The following is a 19938-nucleotide window of genomic DNA, read 5'->3' on the forward strand; positions in this document are numbered from 1 at the left end:
GTCTGTACATTTTACTACTGATATGGGCTAGCAAAGCGATTCAGTCGTCACGAGGAAGGAATAAATGCATAAACATACTGCCACTAGATAAACATATCAAGATTAGATATAATATTGGGTAAACACGATGATATGAAAAGTTTTAAATTGCTTGAATAATCTCAAAAGAATTGATCGTTTTAATTCTATTTTGATATCGAGACTACCTAACAACCTGTCGGTGTGGACTCCTAGTAACATGGTCAAGTTAATCCCCGTTAATGTGTTATTCTTAATTTGGCTATTTGTCTCGATAATAGCCTTATTTTCCTTTACGGGTAACTTATTTACATTTTTACATATTGTTTTTGGTAGAAAAAATTAATATGCGTATTTTTTTCTTCCTGAATCAACAACGCAGTGTCAGCTGAAGATTGCATTCGTCGCGATTACGGTAAAAGCAGCTTTGTATGCGTATGCAATGCTACCTACTGTGATACTGCTCCCAGTGTTGGATCTTTGGCGGCTGGGCAAGCAATTCAAATAACATCCAGTCAAAATGCAGCACGATTTCTCACTACAAATTTACAATTCGGGCGCAAGTCGGAACACAATAAGGCGATAAGTAATAAGCCCTTGCATATTTGAACCTATTATGATTTTTTAAAGTAATGATGATGATGTTATAATTTACCTTCAGTCGACGAAATATTCATTGATCCCTTTATCACATACCAAAATGTGCTTGGTTTTGGAGGAGCCTTCACTGATGCGGCAGGAATAAATATAGCGCGACTATCTCAATCTGCACAAGAAAATTTTATGAAGTAATCCGTTAGACCGTTATTACTTTTTCTTTCGCTACAGGCTTTATTAATATTGACCGACATTTTGCAATTAGTTTCACTAACCTTTTCTTATCTCATGAAAATGTCATAGCTCCTATTTCAGCGCAAAAGGAATTGAATACGGTATCGGACGTGTTCCGATGGCTGGGACAGATTTTTCGACTTATACATATTCTTACGATGACTATCCGGGTGATGTTACACTGTCAAATTTTTCCCTTACTGAAGAAGATTTGGTTTTCAAGGTGCACACCATTTTTTCATGCGCTTAATAACATCTGTCATTTGTATTGATATCCGAGAAATATTCTTTTAGATACCATACGTCAACTGGGCCAAAAGCATAAGTTCTAAGCCGATCAATTTGTTTACAAGGTAGGCTACATTTATTGTTTTTGGTGGCTGGAGGAACACACAGATCATATCTCATATTGCTTAGTCCATGGAGTGCTCCAGCATGGATGAAAAGCAATAACGAGTTTTACGGTAAAGGATACCTGCTAGAAGAATATTATCAAGTCTGGGCAGAATATTTCGCCAGGTGATAATTTATACTGAACAATTATTTGAGGAAACAAAAATCTATGCGTTATTATCGAAAATTATATGCGCTATACTTCCAGGTTTTTCGAAGAGTACGAGAAATTTGGATTGACCTTTTGGGGACTAACGGGTACCGAAATTTTTTTAAATTATAAAAAAAAGAACAAAAATCACTGATTTTCTGTATACTTTTAGCTCAAAACGAACCAGTTGATGGAAGGGTACCAGGTAGTAGCATTCTTGGCAGACACACGAAATTTTTGCCGAACATATGCATATTTAGGCTTTGAAAAATTATTTTTTGTTTTTAATTATTGTAATTTTCAATTCAAAGGTTTTCCCTTTAATTGCATGGGATGGACCTCAGGTAATTAGTTAAAACATTTTTTTTACAGATTATTTTTTTAATAGGTAGAGAAAAATAACCAGTTTCAGAGGTTTAACCAGAGCTATAGATACCTGGTCAGTTCATGGCTGTGTTGGCTTCCCTATCCCGGATTCAGGGTAAACGTAAGCCGATTTTCAGGGGGTTTTAGGGCGGAGCTTGTCAGAAGTTGTGAAGTGGAAGAATGAATCAGCGCCATCTAGTGATAAGACGTTGAATACTTTCGGCGGCCATTTTTGTGTAATATGTGAATACGGCGGCCATCATCGTGTATTACGTGAATGAAGCCTAACCATAATTTCTGTAAAAATGGTTGGCAGGTGTGCTGTTCCTGGTTGTAAAACAACATATTACAAAGGAAATCAAAAAGAAAACGAGGTTACCCTGTTTACAATTCCTAAAACTTCATTATCAAAATGGCAAGAACTAATTCCATGTAGCAATTTGACGAGCACCTCACGTATTTGCTGCCGTCATTTTGACGAAAGTGACTTTAAATCAGGGATTGAAATTTTGAACGTGTTCCATCCTTTCAAACGTAGGAATCGTAATGCTGGAGCAATTCCCAAACATTTTCTGATAAATGGTATTGATATTATATTTCCTGTATAATCTGTAAAGCACAGAAACTGAACCATTTTCATTTTAGATACACCTAGTCGACAAGCAATGCAAAATGTTGATGGTTTCAAATGGAGAAATAACCTTAATGGTATTTTTAAATATGTTTATTTTGTTTAATATCAAATAACGCAATTCTTAAATATGTATTGTAGTGGAAGCAAATGCTAGCAATGCATCAGTAAGGAAACGACCAAAAGTAGACAAAATACCTACTACGTCAAAGAGAAAAAAATTTGACAGTACAGGTATTGATAATAGTTCTCTTTACATTTTATTTTGAAGAGCAATTGCTTTAAATTTTATCTTATAGCACCCTCCATGGAAGTTACCTCTACTATTCAAGAATCAATCAACATTCCCCAGGCTGCTGAAGAATTAATTTTTGATCCACTTCCAGATTCAATCAAAGAAAATCTTGCTGTTGTCATGGAAGATACGACAGTTGCATCGCCTTCTATGGAAGCTACCTCTACTATTCAAGAATCAATGGACACTCACCAGGCTGCTGAAGAAGCAATTTTTGATCCACTTCCTGATGTAATGAACGAAAATGTTGCTGTTGTCATTGAAGATTCGACAGTTACATCACCTTCTATGGAAGCAAGCTCTACTAATTTCAAGTCTAATTTTGTGACATTTCAGTCACTAGTAACTTCATCAATGGTACCAAAGAATTGGATATGGTCTTTTGATCAAATTAAACAAATGATTTTTTGCATTTCGATGGATCAACTACCAAATGGAAATTATAATGTGAAAAGTGTACATTTTCAAAACAAGAAGTAATGTATTATGTCAACGGAACAATAAACAATTTACACAACCAAACAATAAAATGTAAGAATGTTTGGACACTTAGAAAGAATAAACAATTTACACAACCAAACAATAAAATGTAAGAATGTTTGGACACTTAGAAAAGACTTAGAGGTTTGACAGTTGGATACTTGTTCCTTTTTATTATTGTTTACTTCTTGTAGAAAAGTAAGCTGTGATTGGCCAATGAGTTTTTCATAGACCCTTCCTGATTGGCTGGCTTCACGTAGTAGCTGACACACTCACTAGAGGCGCTCATTCATTCTTCCAAATCGGCTTACGTTTACCCTGAAACCGGGATAGGGAAGCCAACACAGCCATGAACTGACCAGGTATCTATAGCTCTGGTTTAACATGCGCTTTCTAAAATATAGGGCTGTTCGGCATCTTTTTTGACATTTGTTGCCATCACGACAACGCAGCATTTGAGTCAAGATTATGTCTGCTACAATTGTCCGCCCCGCCTTGTCTGACCAATTGACGTAGGTCACATGATGTCAGATTTTGTCTGACGCCATCTGACCTTCGTCAGTTAGTCAGACAAAGCCAGACAAGGCTTTGTCTGGGTGGGTTTTGGATGGAGTGGGGGGGGGGAGTGAGGTGGGGTGGTCGGATGCGATCGGTCAGACCATAGCCTACTCTAATCACGGCCAGGCATCTGGCTATCTCGCCGTTACCGAGAAGCCCCGCCTGCTTAAGATCACGTGCTTGTCTGTGATTTGTCGTCCCCCAAATTTTACTCTGCCTTGATTGGCAGTTTCAAAAAAATTTAAATTTAAAACTGCCAATCAAGGCAGAGTAAAATTTGGGTGACGACAAATCACAGACAAGCACGTAGGCGGGGTTTCTCGGTAACGGCGAGATAGCCAGATGCGTGGCCGTGATTGAAGTAGGCTATGGGTCAGACAAAGCGGGGCGCAATGCCTGAGGCTCTCTAGCAGATGGAAACTTCCAACGACTGCTGCGTTGCCGCGATGGATACAAATGTGAAAATAAAACATGTCGAACAGCCCTATAGCTATAGACCAATTTCAACTTGCTTCGTATCCGCCATAGCCAAAAGTCGTGCGCACCGTCGTTGCGACTTGTGCGCACCGTGGCGAGGGATAGCATGGGTGAATGGTCTAGAGCATCAAAGCTTCAATCAAAAGATAATGAGGCCCTGGTTTCAAATCCCTGCTGAACCCGTCATAAAAATTGTTAGAAGCGCCCTATAGCGGCTGCACGCCAACACAGTTTCTTGATTGCTTTCAAGAAACATGACGTTAAACATACTGTGATGTGTATCACATCTTGATAAACTGGAAAAAAGCGCCTTTGAGCACTTGGAAACGAGTGGAAAAGGCGCTATATAAATTGAAACATAACATAGCATAGCCGAAACATGCTGCAGACTTGGCTAGATTGGGCCGATGGCCTAGGCAGTTGTTTGCTTGTTTAGCTGTCATTTACTTCAATTTACCCAAACTATTGTGTTAATTTCTAGAAAAGGGTTGGAATGGGTAATGGCAAGCGTTGCATTGGTTTTTCTTTGAAGAATTTGTCAATTCGTTGCAAATTATAGTAAATGACAGCTAAACAAGCAAACAACTGCCTAGGACATCGGCTACCCCCATAAATCCCATAATTGCTGAATGTTAAGGCATAACTGAATTATTTTCACCCTTTGAAAGTTTCTTTCAGAGGACCAGCTTAGAAGTCCGTACTCATAATACAAAGAAATTTGCTAAATGCAATACGGTTCCCGGCATAGATTTTTTGTCTGGTGTAAACTATATATAGTTGTTTTAGTTTTACTTTCATATTTACCAAAGGAAAAACTAGAAAGTTTTAATTAGTGATAACATCATTTTTTTTGAAGAACAACAATCAACTTTTGTGGGTCTTAATCTGGGACCTACTTTGGAGGCTAAAGGATTTGGGAACATAAAAATTATGATCATGGTAATAAGTTTGCGCATAAAAAAGGAATTTTTCAATTATTTAATTGTATATTGCACGCGTAGGATGATCAGCGGAACTATTTGCCGGAATGGGCCGAAACTGTAAGTCCAAATGTTTATGTATAGTTCCTTATAATTCCAGATTTCATCCTGGATAAAAATATATTGTATTTAATTCTTTTATATTCTATGAAACATCGTGATGGGCGAATCTCATTTTTATTCTGATTAATGGCAGGTGTTGGCAAATGCTGATGCAAATACATATGTCTCGGGAATCGGAGTCCATTGGTATCAAAATTTCATTGCGCCGCCTTCCGTTTTGACGACAACACACGAAAAGTTTCCCGATCGGTTCATTTTAGCAACTGAAGCTTGTGAAGGTACTGTTTATCATTGCGAACATTATGTACCGTTATTTTTACTTTTATTATTTGGTAACCTACCACATACACTACCCACACAAAGTTTTTAACACGGCGGCTTACGGTCCAAAATGTTCCGTTATTTTTTTAACCCAAAAAGATAATTATTTCCTCTATAAGAGGATTTTTTCGATTTTCTTTGCGATAACTCAAACGTGAGTAATGGCGAAAAATTGGGAAACATTTTGACCCGTAGGCCCACGTCTTAAAAGCGCGGAAACACTCGCCGTGTTTGCAAACTTTGTGAGCTTGCTTTGAAGAATCAAGATGAAACACAGTTAATGTATTTTTTCACTTGTGATCCATCAGGTACTTTTCCAAAGGAAACGGTTGTACTAGTAGCTTGGGAACGATTAGAGTCATATGCCAAAGATATAATTGAAGTGAGTATTCTTTACATTTTTTCATTATTTTTACGACCTCCAGGATTTTTGGTGCATTTGACTGTGGTGGATTGCTTATTGTAAAAATCTAATCAAATGTTTTTTATACACCTACTTATAGAATTTGAACAACTGGGCTGTGGGGTGGGTAGACTGGAATCTTGCATTGGATGAAGGTGGAGGTCCAAATTGGTCAGAAAATTTCGTCGATTCACCGATTATCGTTAACAATACGAACGATGAGTTTTACAAACAACCGATGTTTTATGCCATGGGACACTTTTCCAAATACATTCCAGAAAATTCTGTAAGGGTAAACATGGAAATATCGAACGATACAACAATTATTGGATCCGCTTTTGTACTACCTGATGGAAACCGTGCAGTGGTCATTTTAAATCCGTAATTTTCCAACAATTTTTTCGTTATAAAATAGAAGTAATTATTTTTTTCCAATAGATCGGACGAAGAGAAAACGATTGTATTGAATGATGCTGAACTTGGATCTTTGGAGTTTTTTAGTGAAGCTCGCTCTATGCACACAATCGTATATGGATAATGAAAAACACTTATATCTGTAGTATTCTACCGTAGCATAAAAAAAAGTCATGCATTTAAGAAAAAATCATTTGTTTATTATCTTCGGAGTCGTGAACTAATTAAGAAAACCAGGTTTAGGAATTTATTGTCACCCCTACCATGGTATATTGAAAGGTTTCCGCCCTTAGCGGTCGATGAATCCTTACAATATACACGATATAATAGGGAAAATACACTCTCGCGTTATCCGAGGCTCTTGGAAGCTAAAGTAGGTGTTTAGTTAAGGGTCCCAAGATTACCCGCCAAGTTCGCTAGGCTAGTAGACCGATCGCCTCTCGGGGGTATAGTAAAAATTAGAGTTTTTTTCGTTCGTAATCTATAAAATTACTTATCAATGTGCCCAGAAATTGATTTAATTTAAGCTTAATTTGATTCCCTATCCTTAAATACCTAATTCATCTAGATTAGGCAATTTTTTATATGTTTAAGTCGTGATTGAAATTCGCAATTTTTTGAAATTTGTGCCTTTTGCAACATTGCCTATTTCATTTATTTGAATGTCTTGTGTTATAGATCTAGATCTAGATTTCTTCTCTGATCGGCTAAACTACAGATTGTTTGATAAGTGGCAATAACTCGTTGAGATGCTGACAAAATGACATGTCGAGCCTCGCTCGAGAACTTTTAGGCATCTCTTGGATAACCATTTCAATTTCCCCTGAGTGACGCTTTTCATTGTCACCAATTGCTCACCGAACTTTGGGTCACAGCCAAGACATAGTGAAGACGAATCAAACCGAACATAGCATTTTGTAAATCTAAAATGCACACAAAACTTTTTGGTAAGAAAATTCGGTCTCACTAGTACACTCTTCGAACGATAAAACAACTCATTTCGTATTACGGTTACGGATTTTGAGTAAACTGCTTGATCGTCAACCTTTGTAAGCTCGCCAACCTTCGTCAACCTTTGTAAACACTGGTTCTTGTATAACTTTCTCGTCTCTCTTTGCCAAAAGCTTTCACTTCGTCAGGACGCCAGCACTAAGATGCATTAGGTGATTTGGCTTCAGTGGGATCTAAGATAAGACCGTCAATAGATTCTCGCAATGAATTTTGTTTAACATTTTCTGGGTCTTCATTGGTGTCACTGGCAGTGCCATTATTAGATGATTCACCCTGCATGTTAACTGTTCCTTCCAAGTCATTATTTGAAACAGTTTGCACATTTGCTGTTACATCATAGCTACTGTGTGTAGCATACTGCATGCCAATTATATCCTGACCAGTGTGACTTTCTGGCTTCATGTCGCTGGTAACATTCTTAGCCCTATGACTATTTCTAGGGTTACTTGAATCTTAAATTCAAATTATTCATGAGTAATTACATTTCAAAAATAGTATTGTTACCTTTTCCTATAGTACAGGAATTGCTCCTTCTGTTAGACACCAGTAGCCCAAGGAGCTGAGGCCAGGCCAAAAAAAGCAGGTGAACTGGAATACTTCCCCTTCCCATACGAACTGCAGGAACTCGTGGAAATCCCTATGGACCAGGGCCGTCAAAAACGCGTCCTTCAAGTCTAACTTCAGCATCTAATCCCTCTTCACGATCAGGTGTCTGAATGAAGCCAGGTTCTCCATCTTAAAATTTCTGTGCACCACAAACTGGCCTGAATCCTCCCGACTGCTTCTTTATTATGAACATCGGGCTGACAAATTGGATTCTAATGGCCCTTACGGCCGCACCTTTCTAAACCAACGATCTGAATTCCTCACGCCTAATGCTTAACTGTTCTTCGCTCATTCGTTTGTTTGTCGGAAACCGAAACATTGCAAGAGGTGACTCAAACTCAAGTTCCAGCCAGCTCGACCACTTTAAGTATCCAAGGATTGGCGGAAATAAGCCCCCAAGCTAAAAAAAAATGTCTAATCCTTCCCGAAATATTGCTTAAAGCTACTGAGGGAGAGATTAAGAATAGGAATATATAAAATCTATTGCATAGGGGAGAACGGGGTTATTTTGGACGAGGCTACCCGCACTACCATCTCCTTCCCACTCTTTGGATTCCAAAAACACAAGCACTGAACACATCGGGAGCATGGATTGATGGACTTTGTATAGAGTCTTCTTCACGTCATTGACTCCTTTCCCGGTTGACGGGCGTAACAACTTTTGCAACTTCAAGTGCTCCTCGAAATCGATTGTCGTGACTTTAAAATCTAGCCTGTCTTCCACGTCCAAACTTTATTTGGAGTTCAGTTGCCCAACACTTTTGTTGCTCACTTCACCTTCGCAATCTTTTCACTATGAGCCTGCTTTGCTTGATGGAAGGCTTGAGCCATTTTTTATTATTACTCCTAGGGGCGTGTTGAGCTTTGAGGAAGGAGGCTAGTTGCATCAGTGCCTGCCCCTCTGGATTCGGTCTTTCCTAACCCACTGCGTCTGCTGCTGCTGCAGCAACTGCCGGTACTTCGATTCCACCTGCCTCACCCTCTGCTTGAGCATCCAATTCTCCTTATCTGCTGCTTCTTGGGTTCGGGCTAACCTTTCGTGGTTGCGTGGGCAGAGCTACCGATGCTGCTGAAGCTTTCCCTGAACGCACTCACCAAAGTGACTATACCGAAAACGACGAAGATGTAGAGTCACTTGGACTAGAATCTTCAAAGTCCCTACACCTTTTCCCCATCTTGCAGTCGAACTTTTCAAAAATAACTGTCGGGTAAAGAACTCCGATACTACGACTGCTCTACGTTAACAGCTAGAATAATCTGAAGAGACAACGGCTGTTTTTTTTTTCGTTATGGGGCACTGGGGAGGAGATCTGGAGATTTGTCACCAGATAGGTAGATATTCTTTGAATAAAGCTGCTTGCTCTGCTGATGACAGTTGGTTCTGGTTGCTCCTAGTTGGAAATAGATGATTGCTTATCTTCTGAGGCTAATCGATCTGCCACTTCATTGCCTGGGATTCCAACATGGCTCGGTATCCAATATAAGTTGACTTTGATGCCTGATGACTTACAGTTGTCTAGAGTGGTGAGCTCTGCCACTTGATCGTCTAGATGGTAGATTAGTTCCATTGCTCTGTTGATGGCTTTGGCTTCAGCTGTGAAGACGGAAGAGTTTCTTGTAAGGGTTGTCACTTCCTCGATTTCCAGGCTTGGGATTGTTACTGCAAAGGTAGTTTTTTTCTGTGGATTTATTAGGAGATCCGTCGGTGTAGGCGATGGTGGTTGTCTCGAATTGGGCGCGTTTGATCTCGTTGAATAGAGTTTGGGCTCCTGTCGGGTTGCTCATTCCCATTCTTTTAGAGTGGGAAGTATTTGATTGCGATTGGGGGTTCTTTCTAGGAGAGTCTCTCTTGTGGGTGGAGATAGTGACCTGGTTCATTTTGAAATAATGTTATGTCAGCTAGGATGGTGGTGCCCCATTGCTAGTTTAAGTGAAGGGACGTTGAGGTCTTTCCAAGTCTTGGGTCTTTTTCTTAACTCCCAGCATCTGGTGTGTAGAGGGTGGTCTTGTTATTTTCAATTCTAAAGATGTATCGTGCGGCCAGCCAGGTTCTTCTATTTTCTAAGGGGAGGATGTCAAGTTCAAACTGCATTTCTTTGACTGTGGTAGATTTAGGGGCTCCTTGGATGATCCGGAGAATGTTATTTTGGACCGCCTCGAGTTTATCCTTTCTTCCTTCGCTAGATGATCCGTAAATCGTAAGTCTGTATTCTAGTCTGCTTCTGACTAGAGCTTTGTAGAGAATGCAGAGTGGGTCTATTGATGGTCCATGTTTTGTCCTGGAGAGCCCTTTGAAGAGATTCTGAATGTTTATTGCTTTGCTGATGGCTACCTCCGTTTCCTTTATCTAACGTAACCCTTTTTCAAAATAGATTCCTAGGTGTTTGACTCCGTTTGCTTGCGGAATTATTTTGCCGTTTAGGAATATTAAGGGTTCAATTTGGGGTCTTCTCTGTCTACTGAAGTTAATAAAGGTCGATTTTTCTAGGGAAAATTTAATTCTCCACTTTTTGCTCCATTTGCTGACCACGTCTAGACGGAGGGTTAGAAGTTCTTCCGGTTGGTGGCCGTCGCTCGAGTGGATGTTACTTTCTATGTCGTCTGTGAACATGAAGGTTTCTCCTGGGGATTTTAGTATGGGGAAGTCGTCTATCATTACTGAAAATAAGAAGGGGCTTAGTGGTGATCCTTGGGGGACTCCAACTTTGAGTGGGCGATCGTCCGATAGGGTGTTGCCTATTCTGACGTTGTACGTTTGGTTGCGGAGGAAGTTGTTTAGCCAGCCAGTGATGTTACCATTCACGCCTTTGGTGCTTAGCTTGTAGAGGAGGCCTTGGATCCAAGTGGTTTTGAAGGCTTTAGCGATGCCTTGGAAGATGGCGTAGGTGTTGAGCGGCTTCGTTTTGTTGAATCCGTCCCAAATGTAGTGTTCGAGGCCTGTTAGGTTTTCCATCGTGATTCTTCCTTTCCTAAAACCGCATTGCGTCTTCAGTCTCAGCCCTTTTGTTTCAAACATCCATAGTCATTGATTGATGATTTTCTCCAATATTTTTCCGAAGCAAGATGTGATTGAGATGGGCCAGTATGACTCTGGTTTTTCTGCTGGCTTTTCAGGCTTATGGATGGGGATGATGGTGGCCGTTTTCCAGTCGGATGATACGTAGTGAGTCTGAGGCTAGTTATCATTTTGTTGTGGATGAGGTATTTTCCCATTGAGTTGCTTTTGAGTTGTCTTGTTGCTTGCTCCAATTCGTTGCTTGTTATTTGGGAATTAAGGGCATTAGGTTCGCTGGATTTTATTCCTCTGCTTATGTTGAGCTTTAGTCTGGGGTCGTCTGGGATGTCTTTTTTTGTGGTCGTATCGGATGGAGAATATACTTGCTTTTTCTTTGGCTAGTTACGATTTGGTTTGAATCAGGATTTTAAATAGGTGAGCAATTGAGATCTGGGGCTCTTGTGCTATTTATCCTGGCCTTGGCAAAGGCCCAGGTTTTATTTGCATTGCTTCTTGGACTAAGGTTGTTAATGAATTTATCCATTGATTCTTTTTGGCCTTGCTAATTATTCTTTTCTTCTCGTTTTTTTTGGATTTCGTTTTGTGCCTAAATGTGTTGGGGTGACTAATTTTAAGTCGTTGTCTTCTTCTAGTAGGTGGGTGGTAGCACGTCCTCTTTGATTTGAATTACTGTCATGGTGGGCGTTGATGTCACCCCCTATGATTAAATTTTCACTCCTGCCCTGGATTAGATGACTGAGTTCTTCTTTTTCTTCGAGGTTTGCTTCCGTTGGGTACATAAACTGAAAATATGTCCATTAGAGTATTTTTGTTGTTTTTTCTTATGGCTATGGATACACAAATTTTTTTAAGGGTTTTAAACTCGGGTGTTGGTAGCTGGTTGAACTGAAGTGACTCGTGTATTAGAATGGTGATTCCGCCACTTGGGCTGTCCGCCCGGTTTTTGTGCGCTACGTGGTAATTTTTGAATTTAACTGAAAAGTGGTCCTTCCAATAGGTTTCAGAGATAAGTGCGACTAGGGGTGAAGGTGGTATTTAAATTGAACTAAATTTGCTTTCGTCAGAGCCATTAACTATGGTTATCCGACTCTTATGGCGGAAGATTCTCTCGGAGACGGCGTCGTCTTGATGGGTCCTCTACGGACATGCCTCCTTCAAACTCTATTCCGCCCCTCGAATTCCTGACGAGATGGTCCCGCCACTAGCGGCGATAGTTTCAACTTAATACAACAAATGGTGAAAGATTAGCATGGCTAAGCCATCGTTACGAAATTGTATAGTTCCCAATTGCATTAATAGATATTCACTATTCAGGAAACGCCGAGAATAGAGAGAATCATACATTATTTGGAGTGCCAAACAATAGTTTGAATGCATGGCAACTGGCAGGACCTAATGCCAAACGTAAAATTTCATAAAACATCGAGGCTGTGCAATCACCACTTTGACGATTCTAACATTGTCAAAGGGTGCAATATTTTGGGTAAGTTTCATCTTTTCAAGTGCTGGAGATTAAATGAAGGCTCAAATCCTAAGTATCATATTGGTTATTCTAGTATAATGTTAATATGTATGTATTATAAAATAATTGGGTAATTTTCTATACAGAAGTTGGCGTTGAACAACCAAAAGTAAGGAAAAGAGCTTTGCAAGATGTGACTTATACCAATCTACCTGCTTCCACACTACAGATATTGGCAAATGTCCCTCTAACTGTCAACCAGCCTCCTCTGAAAAGGTCTCGTGTGAGAAAATTACTTACTATTGAGAGGTATGTGTTGGATCAGTCTTCTCATCTGAACGACCAGTTTTATTTAATTTGTTCTTGTCCAAACATTCTAACGTGGTAGCGTGGCCGAGCGGTCCAAGGCGCTGGTTTAAGGCACCAGTCTCTTCGGGGGCATGGGTTCGAATCCCATCGCTGCCAACGTCAATTTTGCTCAAACTGTTGTAGCATAGCAAGGAATCGATGATTGTGCACTTAGGGGCGACGTTAATGGTCTTGTGGCCTAATGGATAAGGCGTCGGACTTCGGATCCGAAGATTGCAGGTTCGAGTCCTGCTACGATCACTCGCAAACGGTTAATTTGGCTATTTCGAAATGCGCGCGCGAAAAGTTAAAAACAAAGAATTAGCAATCCATTTGCAATTAATAAATCGAACGAGGCAGCGCTTCGCGCTGCCGATGGACAATTGGGATTGCATGAAATAAATAAAGGAAGCCTTATAGCGTTGTTGACCTACACTCTATTCCCTACTAACACAGCGATGTACAGTATGGTCCAAAAAAATCCGAACACCGATTTTATTTTGAAAGCCACCTAGCCACATTACGGGAAACTATGTTTCACTTTTGGTCCTAATTGTGGGGGGCTAGGAACAAAGCGAAAGGTGGGAAGAAGGGAAAAGGAGTAATAAGCTCATTTAGCCACCGGTCATGCCTTTCCCCCCAAAAAAATCATGAATGAAACCAGACAGGCTGTCTGGAATTTCCTTTGCGGGTAAAAACGAATAACCGCATTGCAATAGCCTTAGGCCTTAGGCCCTAGGCTCACCGTCAATATTTCGTCAAGTGACAAGAAAAGGAAAAAGCTGTCCAAATCCTGCACCATAAAGCGGGAAAAATTCAAAGTTATAGTAAGGTGGCTTTGAATCACGTTTCATGCAAGTCAATTTTGACCGAATGTCGTGACGTCAATGAAATCATTTCATTGGCGATTAATAATCATTTCCTATTATTTCCCTATCATTTAATTAAACCAGTAATGAAAAACGACAATTGTCAATTTAACAAGATTCCATTTTTTGGAAATACCGAGATTTGAACTCGGGACCTTAGGGGTAGGAGAAAACCCCCGTATCCACTAGACTAACAAAGAGATGGCATAAGTTCAAAGAAACGAATAGCAATGGGTATGAATTACTTTCAGGAATCAATTTTTTTTTTATAATGAATATGTGGCAATAAGGCAAAAGTTTTCTTCATCTGTTACCGTGTTAATTTGCAATCATTCACCCGTGATGTTACGTGAAAATCCAAACAAAAAACTCTCCTTTGCGGAGAGGGGAGCTATTGTCGCGTTGACGAATTCTGGTTTGGGTGTGAGAGAAATTGCAAGGCAATTAGGCATATCTCCAGCCACAGTCGGACTTTGGCAATTCCGATTTCTTGAAACGGGAGACATTTTGCGACGAGAAGGATCGGCCAGACCAAGAGTTACCACTCCACTCCAAGATCTGCGATTGTTACGTGTGGTTCTAAACAAACCTATCACGACATCAAAGGAAATTGCCGGTAAAGTGTAGTTTTTGTTCTCATGAATGAAATTATTTGTTAATTGCTAATTGAAATAGATACTGCCGATGTCGATGTCTCTCGTCAGACAATTGTTCGACGATTGAAAGCCGTCAATCGAATTCCGAGGAGAGCTGTGCGGAAATTCTTTCTTTCTCCACAACACATTGAAGATCGATTTGAGTTTGCTGCTCTTCATGCTTATCGTGATGCTCAGTGGTGGCGATCTGTTATTTTAACAGACGAAAACACATTTGGGTAACTTTAAATTATTACTGGCCGGTAGTGTAGTGGTTAAACCGGTTGCCTTCCACGCCGGAGTCTCGAGTTCAAATCTGATGTCGTCCCTTTTTTTTTTAAATTTTAGATCTGACGAATGTGGCAGAGTTTTTGTTTACCGCCCCAACGGCACTAGATTTGAAAAAGACCATGTCCAAATTTACGACCGTAGTGGGAGAAAGACTGTGCCAGTATGGGGCTGTTTTTCGGCTGAGGGGTCTGGGCCCTTGATTCAGATTCACGGCAGATTTACCGGGCAGCAATATGTTGAAATTCTTGAGAATCATCTCCTCCCATGGGCAATAGAAAGGTTTTTCCCAAATTTTCCATATAAATTAGTTCAAGACAAATCTCCCATCCATACTTCAATTGTTGCCAAAACCTGGTTCCGTCAACACCCAGAATTTCAATTACTGCCATGGCCTTCTAAGGGTGCTGATCTCAACCCCATTGAAAATGTGTGGGGTGACATAGTCAAAGACTTTGATGCCAGAGACGCCACTAATTCATTGCAAGTTTTTGCAAAAGCAACCGAATTGTGGGCGAGTTATGACCGTAGGCCGGGATACTGGGAGAGATTGTCTGATTCAATGGTCTCTCGTTTAGACTTATGTTGTCAGGCTGAAGGGCATTGGACTAAATATTGACTTTCTTGTTTTGTTTTTATTTTTAAAATAAAACTGTTCAAAACATTCTGTGTTGGTCTAGTGGTTACGGTTGTTAATTCCTACCCCTATGGTCCCGAGTTCAAATCTCGGCATCTCCAAAAAATGGAATCTTGTTTAATTAACAAACAAATTGTCGTTTTTCATTACTGGTTTAATTAAATGATAGGGAAATAATAGGAAATGATTATTAATCGCCAATGAAATGATTTCATTGACGTCACGACATTCGGTCAAAATTGACTTGCATGAAACGTGATTCAAAGCCACCTTACTATAACTTTGAATTTTTCCCGCTTTATGGTGCAGGATTTGGACAGCTTTTTCCTTTTCTTGTCACTTGACGAAATATTGACGGTGAGCCTAGGGCCTAAGGCCTAAGGCTATTGCAATGCGGTTATTCGTTTTTACCCGCAAAGGAAATTCCAGACAGCCTGTCTGGTTTCATTCATGATTTTTTTGGGGGGAAAGGCATGACCGGTGGCTAAATGAGCCTATTACTCCTTTTTCCTTCTTCCCACCTTTCGCTTTGTTCCAGCCCCCCACAATTAGGACCAAAAAGCCTAACATAGTTCCCGCATGACTGATAGGTGGCTTTTAGGTTGTTCGGATTTTTTTGGACCATACTGTACCATGGATATGACTGAAGCGTACTCCCAAGGATAAGGGAGATACAAACAGCATATCCATGGAATGCTTCATGTTTATCCTTATTTCCCCTTCCCCGCACGTACCATTTGTATGTCCCTTGAATATACCGGTTTGTGTATACACAGTATCCTTAAATAACATCCATCTTTGGATATGATTTCTGTCAGAAATTAAAAGATAAAAGTCTACCCCGAGACTTGAACTACTGACCTTCAATTCCGTAGCTCACCTCTCTAACCATTTGACTAACTGTTCGTACAATTTAGGAACAAACATTTGGAAGTAATGGAAATAGAGATATTTTTTAGCTTTTTCGTCCACTGTGTACCTAATATGGTTATACTGTGATGCACATTCTGTGTATGTACCAAATGGTATCACAACAAAATCATACCCCCGAGTATATTACTTTGATGTACAATCAGTATGTTAATGAATATACGCTGGTGGATCTACGATGAATATTCTTTATTTGATCCCATCCTAGATCCGAATAAATTTATACCTTCGCTATACTACCGCCCCACAATTGCGACCTGGATCTATCCATCCCATATTTATCTACATCTTACATAAAGAGGATGGGCCGTGTTAGTAGGGTTAGCTATTCAAAGCCACAAAACCATTGTCAAGGCCCTCTGGCCCCATAAGCCTCAGACCTTTTTACAACAAGAGAATGAACTTATAACATTTTGGTCGTCTTAATGTTTGTTCTGCTCGCGATTGTCTTGCTTGTAGTTCCTTCCGCGGCCACGACCTCTTGGTTGATGATAAATAAAGTAAAAAAGGAAAAAGCGGTTATCATTGGGAATGAGGATGGGTGGGTAGGATACCGCTATAAGGCTTCCTTTATTTATTTCATACAATCCCAATTGTCCATCGGCAGCGCTTCGCGCTGCCTTGAACAATGTATTAATTATATTACATAAATTCGTTCGCTTTCTAGTGGTGATTTCAAAGCACTTAAGCCGATCCAAATGTATATAAGTTACCCACATTAATTTTCGGATAGGATTGTTGTCCCCACATCCTGCTCTGGGATCTCTCTCCTATAGTATCTAACGAAGGTTGATTCGGATGCGCAACTTGCCGTTTTCAAAATTGAGTCTGTTGGAACGCCCTTCTTAGCCGCTTTCGAAGCGGGGGCTCCTCGGGTGGAATGAGCCGAGTAGATCGACGTGTCTACTCCCGCCAAATCCAAAGTCTTTTTGATCCAATGGCTAATCGTCGACCCTTTCACTTGACTGTGCGGTTTGACCGAGCCCAAAAGCAGATTTCCGCTCTCGCCTGGCTTACGTAAAGCGAGTGTCGCTTTCCAATAATCTTCCGTCGTTGAAACCGGGCATATCTTGGCGTCTTCTAGACGGGTTATAGTACGAGAGAGAAGAGGTCTGGCTCTTTGCGACTTCCTAAGCTTAGATAGACTGAACTGAAGACCACTATCTGAAAAAACTAGCGACGCCGAGTCGATCGCTGCCAGTTCTGAGACTCGAAACCTGGTCACCAAGGCCAAAAGCATAGCTGTCTTACGTGATAGCTGGATCAGCGACAATTCCTTGTTGGGCGGGGCGGATTTAAAGAATTTTATTACTAGATCCACATCCCATGTACCCGAGTACTTTGGCTTGGGTGGGTTGGAATTAAAGATTCCCTTCATAAGTTTAAGAACGGTCGGATGTTTTCCTAAATCATGCCCGTTCACCTGCGGTAGAGTGCCCGATAGCATGGACCGATAGACGTTTATGGTACTGTATGCTTTCCCGTTCTGAAAAGAATCGGACAAAAAGGTAATTACGTTAATAAGAGAGCCATGCATGGGATGGTGACCGTTCCTATTGCACCAATCTGTCCACTGGTTCCAGGTGGTTTCGTAGCCAGTGTGTGTGGCTGGTTGGTTGCTGGCCAGTATAAGGTCGATAGCCTGGTCCTGAATTCCCTCGCTTCTGAAGCGACTCCTGATAATCTCCATGCGATCAGGCACAGAGCGTTGGTTGTCAATAGTGGGTGGGCTTCCCCGTTCGCATCCAACAGCAGATCCTCGCGGTACGGCAGGATCCTCGGTACATCGACTATCGTCTCTAGAAGCAACGGGAACCAGGGTTGGCTGGGCCAATACGGGCAAACTAGCGTCAACTGGGCCTGATCTTGGCGCATCTTCCGGATGCAGTGCCCTATCAGGTTGAATGGAGGGAATGCATATCCCTAGATGTACTTCCAATTGAGAGAGAAGGCATCTATCATCCATGCCGCTGGATCGGGGTGCCAGCAGACAAACTCCGGCAACTGGGCGTTCCACTGCAACGCAAATAGATCTATTTTCGGGTGCCAGCGCTCCCAGATCTTTTGAAAAATCAGACGATTTAGCTGCCAGTCCCCCTGTCCTGAAACGATCTCCTGGATTCCATATCTGCCACGATATTAAGAACGCCGGGTAGATATTTTGCCTCTAGATTTATGCTTCTCACTTCGCTCCATTTTGCGATTTTTAGCGCTATTTCTAAGGGGTGAGGCGATCTTGTGCCCCCGCTTTTATTGATGTGAGCTACTGCTGTTGTGTTATCAATATTAATTCTGATGGAGAAATTCCGCGACGCGCTTGCAAAATATTGTAATGCCAAGAAAGCTGCCAATAATTCAAGTTCATTGATATGGCGCCCGGTATCTTGCTTGGGCCATTTCCCCCCTGTGCTACAAAAGTTGTCAGTCGCTCCCCAGCCAGTCATGGATGCGTCCGAACAAAGCACTAAATCCGGGTCTGCGGTTAAGAAAGATTTCCCAGTTCCTTGCTCTAAATGTCGAACCCACCAGTTCAGGTCTGTCCTGGCATCTTCTGTTAGAGTTGTTTTTACCCCTAAATTTCCTTCTGCCATCTTTGAATGGTAAATGTACAAATTCTGGATATTCCGAAGATTAGCTTGAGCAAACGGGACCGCCGCTGTGGCCCAATTGAAGTTACCCAATAACGAGGCCAGATCCCAGAGAGCCACCTCTCCGCTGGACAGAAGGCTTTTTTACATGCTTGCAAAACTGCCTCTTTTTTTCCCGAGGTCAGAGCCAGAGTCGAGTGGACAGTGTCTACTATCAACCCCAAAAATTCTATGCTTTGGGTGGGCTCGGTTTCCGATTTTTGAACGTTTATAATAAACCCTGCCTCCTCTAGCGTTGATTTGACTATCTCGACATCTCTGGTTAAATCGTCCCGATCCGAATTCATGATGAGGATGTCATCAAGATAAATCACCAACCTAATTCCTTTCTTCCTCAAAAAGGCAACTACGGGTTTTAAAAGTTTGGTAAATGTTCTCGGTGCAGAAGATAACCCAAATGGAAGACAAGTGAACTGATAGATCTTCTCCTTCCATGTGAATTGCAAAAAGCGGCGGTGGGACTGGTGGATCGGCACTGTTAAATACGCATCTGTGAGGTCGATTTTTGCTAGCCAATCTTTCGGTTGTATAATGCTTTTCACTGTCTGCAAGCCTTCCATTTTTAAAATGATTATACACTACAAAGTTATTAAGCGCTTTAAGGTTAATCACGGGACGAAAACCTCCTGACTTTTTGGGAATTGTAAAAATGCTACTTATAAACCCTATTTCTTGTGTCTCTTCAATCGCCCGTTTCTCCAATAGCGCGCTGATTTCGGATTCTATAATCTCTAGTTGCAAATCGCCTGTCACTTTATTGGGAGGGGGGACCTTTGCGTAGGTGTAGACATAAAATCAATTTGAAGGCAGTAAGAGACAATATTTAACACCCACGTGTCCTTTGAGAAACGATGCCATGCTGAAGCAAACGAACCCAGCCTTCCCCCTACTGGGGTGGGCGTTCTATCGACTGGTGAAATAATTTTAAGAGAAGAAGAGACATACTTGTTTTGTTGTGGAAAACCAGGATTTTTGTTGCCGTAACCTTTGTCGCTGCGGTAGGGGTGAAGATCTTTCCTGTGATCATGCCGTCCTCTCGACTCGCGTCTATGGCGGCTGGTGGATGATCCGCTGCTTCTGTTCACCGTTTTTAATACCTATAAAGCA

The 19938-nt window shown here is 41.1% G+C and overlaps 2 protein-coding genes and 2 non-coding genes across 4 annotated transcripts; all 4 read left to right on the top strand.

Moving 5' to 3' along the window:
• Nucleotides 1-157: 157 nt before the first annotated feature.
• Nucleotides 158-6738, top strand: LOC124204957 (lysosomal acid glucosylceramidase-like). The gene is made up of 15 exons (XM_046602214.1): nucleotides 158-317; nucleotides 401-604; nucleotides 680-806; nucleotides 919-1072; nucleotides 1144-1202; nucleotides 1267-1368; nucleotides 1451-1500; nucleotides 1566-1598; nucleotides 1705-1737; nucleotides 5057-5139; nucleotides 5202-5240; nucleotides 5377-5521; nucleotides 5873-5946; nucleotides 6068-6348; nucleotides 6406-6738. Exons 1-15 carry the CDS (start codon nucleotides 239-241, stop codon nucleotides 6503-6505), a joined length of 1563 nt encoding a protein of 520 aa, XP_046458170.1. The 5' UTR covers nucleotides 158-238; the 3' UTR covers nucleotides 6506-6738.
• LOC124204960 lies at nucleotides 1840-3208 on the top strand. Its single transcript, XM_046602219.1, has 4 exons — nucleotides 1840-2341; nucleotides 2405-2467; nucleotides 2532-2624; nucleotides 2690-3208. The coding sequence occupies exons 1-4, from the start codon at nucleotides 2065-2067 to the stop codon at nucleotides 3163-3165; spliced, it is 909 nt and encodes a 302-aa protein (XP_046458175.1). The 5' UTR covers nucleotides 1840-2064; the 3' UTR covers nucleotides 3166-3208.
• A 6121-nt stretch (nucleotides 6739-12859) lies between the features above and the next one.
• Trnal-aag lies at nucleotides 12860-12941 on the top strand. The gene has a single exon. It is a non-coding gene; the product is annotated as a tRNA-Leu (tRNA).
• Nucleotides 12942-13012: 71 nt separating this feature from the next.
• Nucleotides 13013-13085, top strand: Trnar-ucg. Its single transcript has one exon. It is a non-coding gene; the product is annotated as a tRNA-Arg (tRNA).
• Nucleotides 13086-19938: the final 6853 nt, after the last annotated feature.

The sequence above is a fragment of the Daphnia pulex genome, chromosome 10 (assembly GCF_021134715.1).
Source record: "Daphnia pulex isolate KAP4 chromosome 10, ASM2113471v1".
NCBI lineage: Eukaryota > Metazoa > Arthropoda > Branchiopoda > Diplostraca > Daphniidae > Daphnia > Daphnia pulex.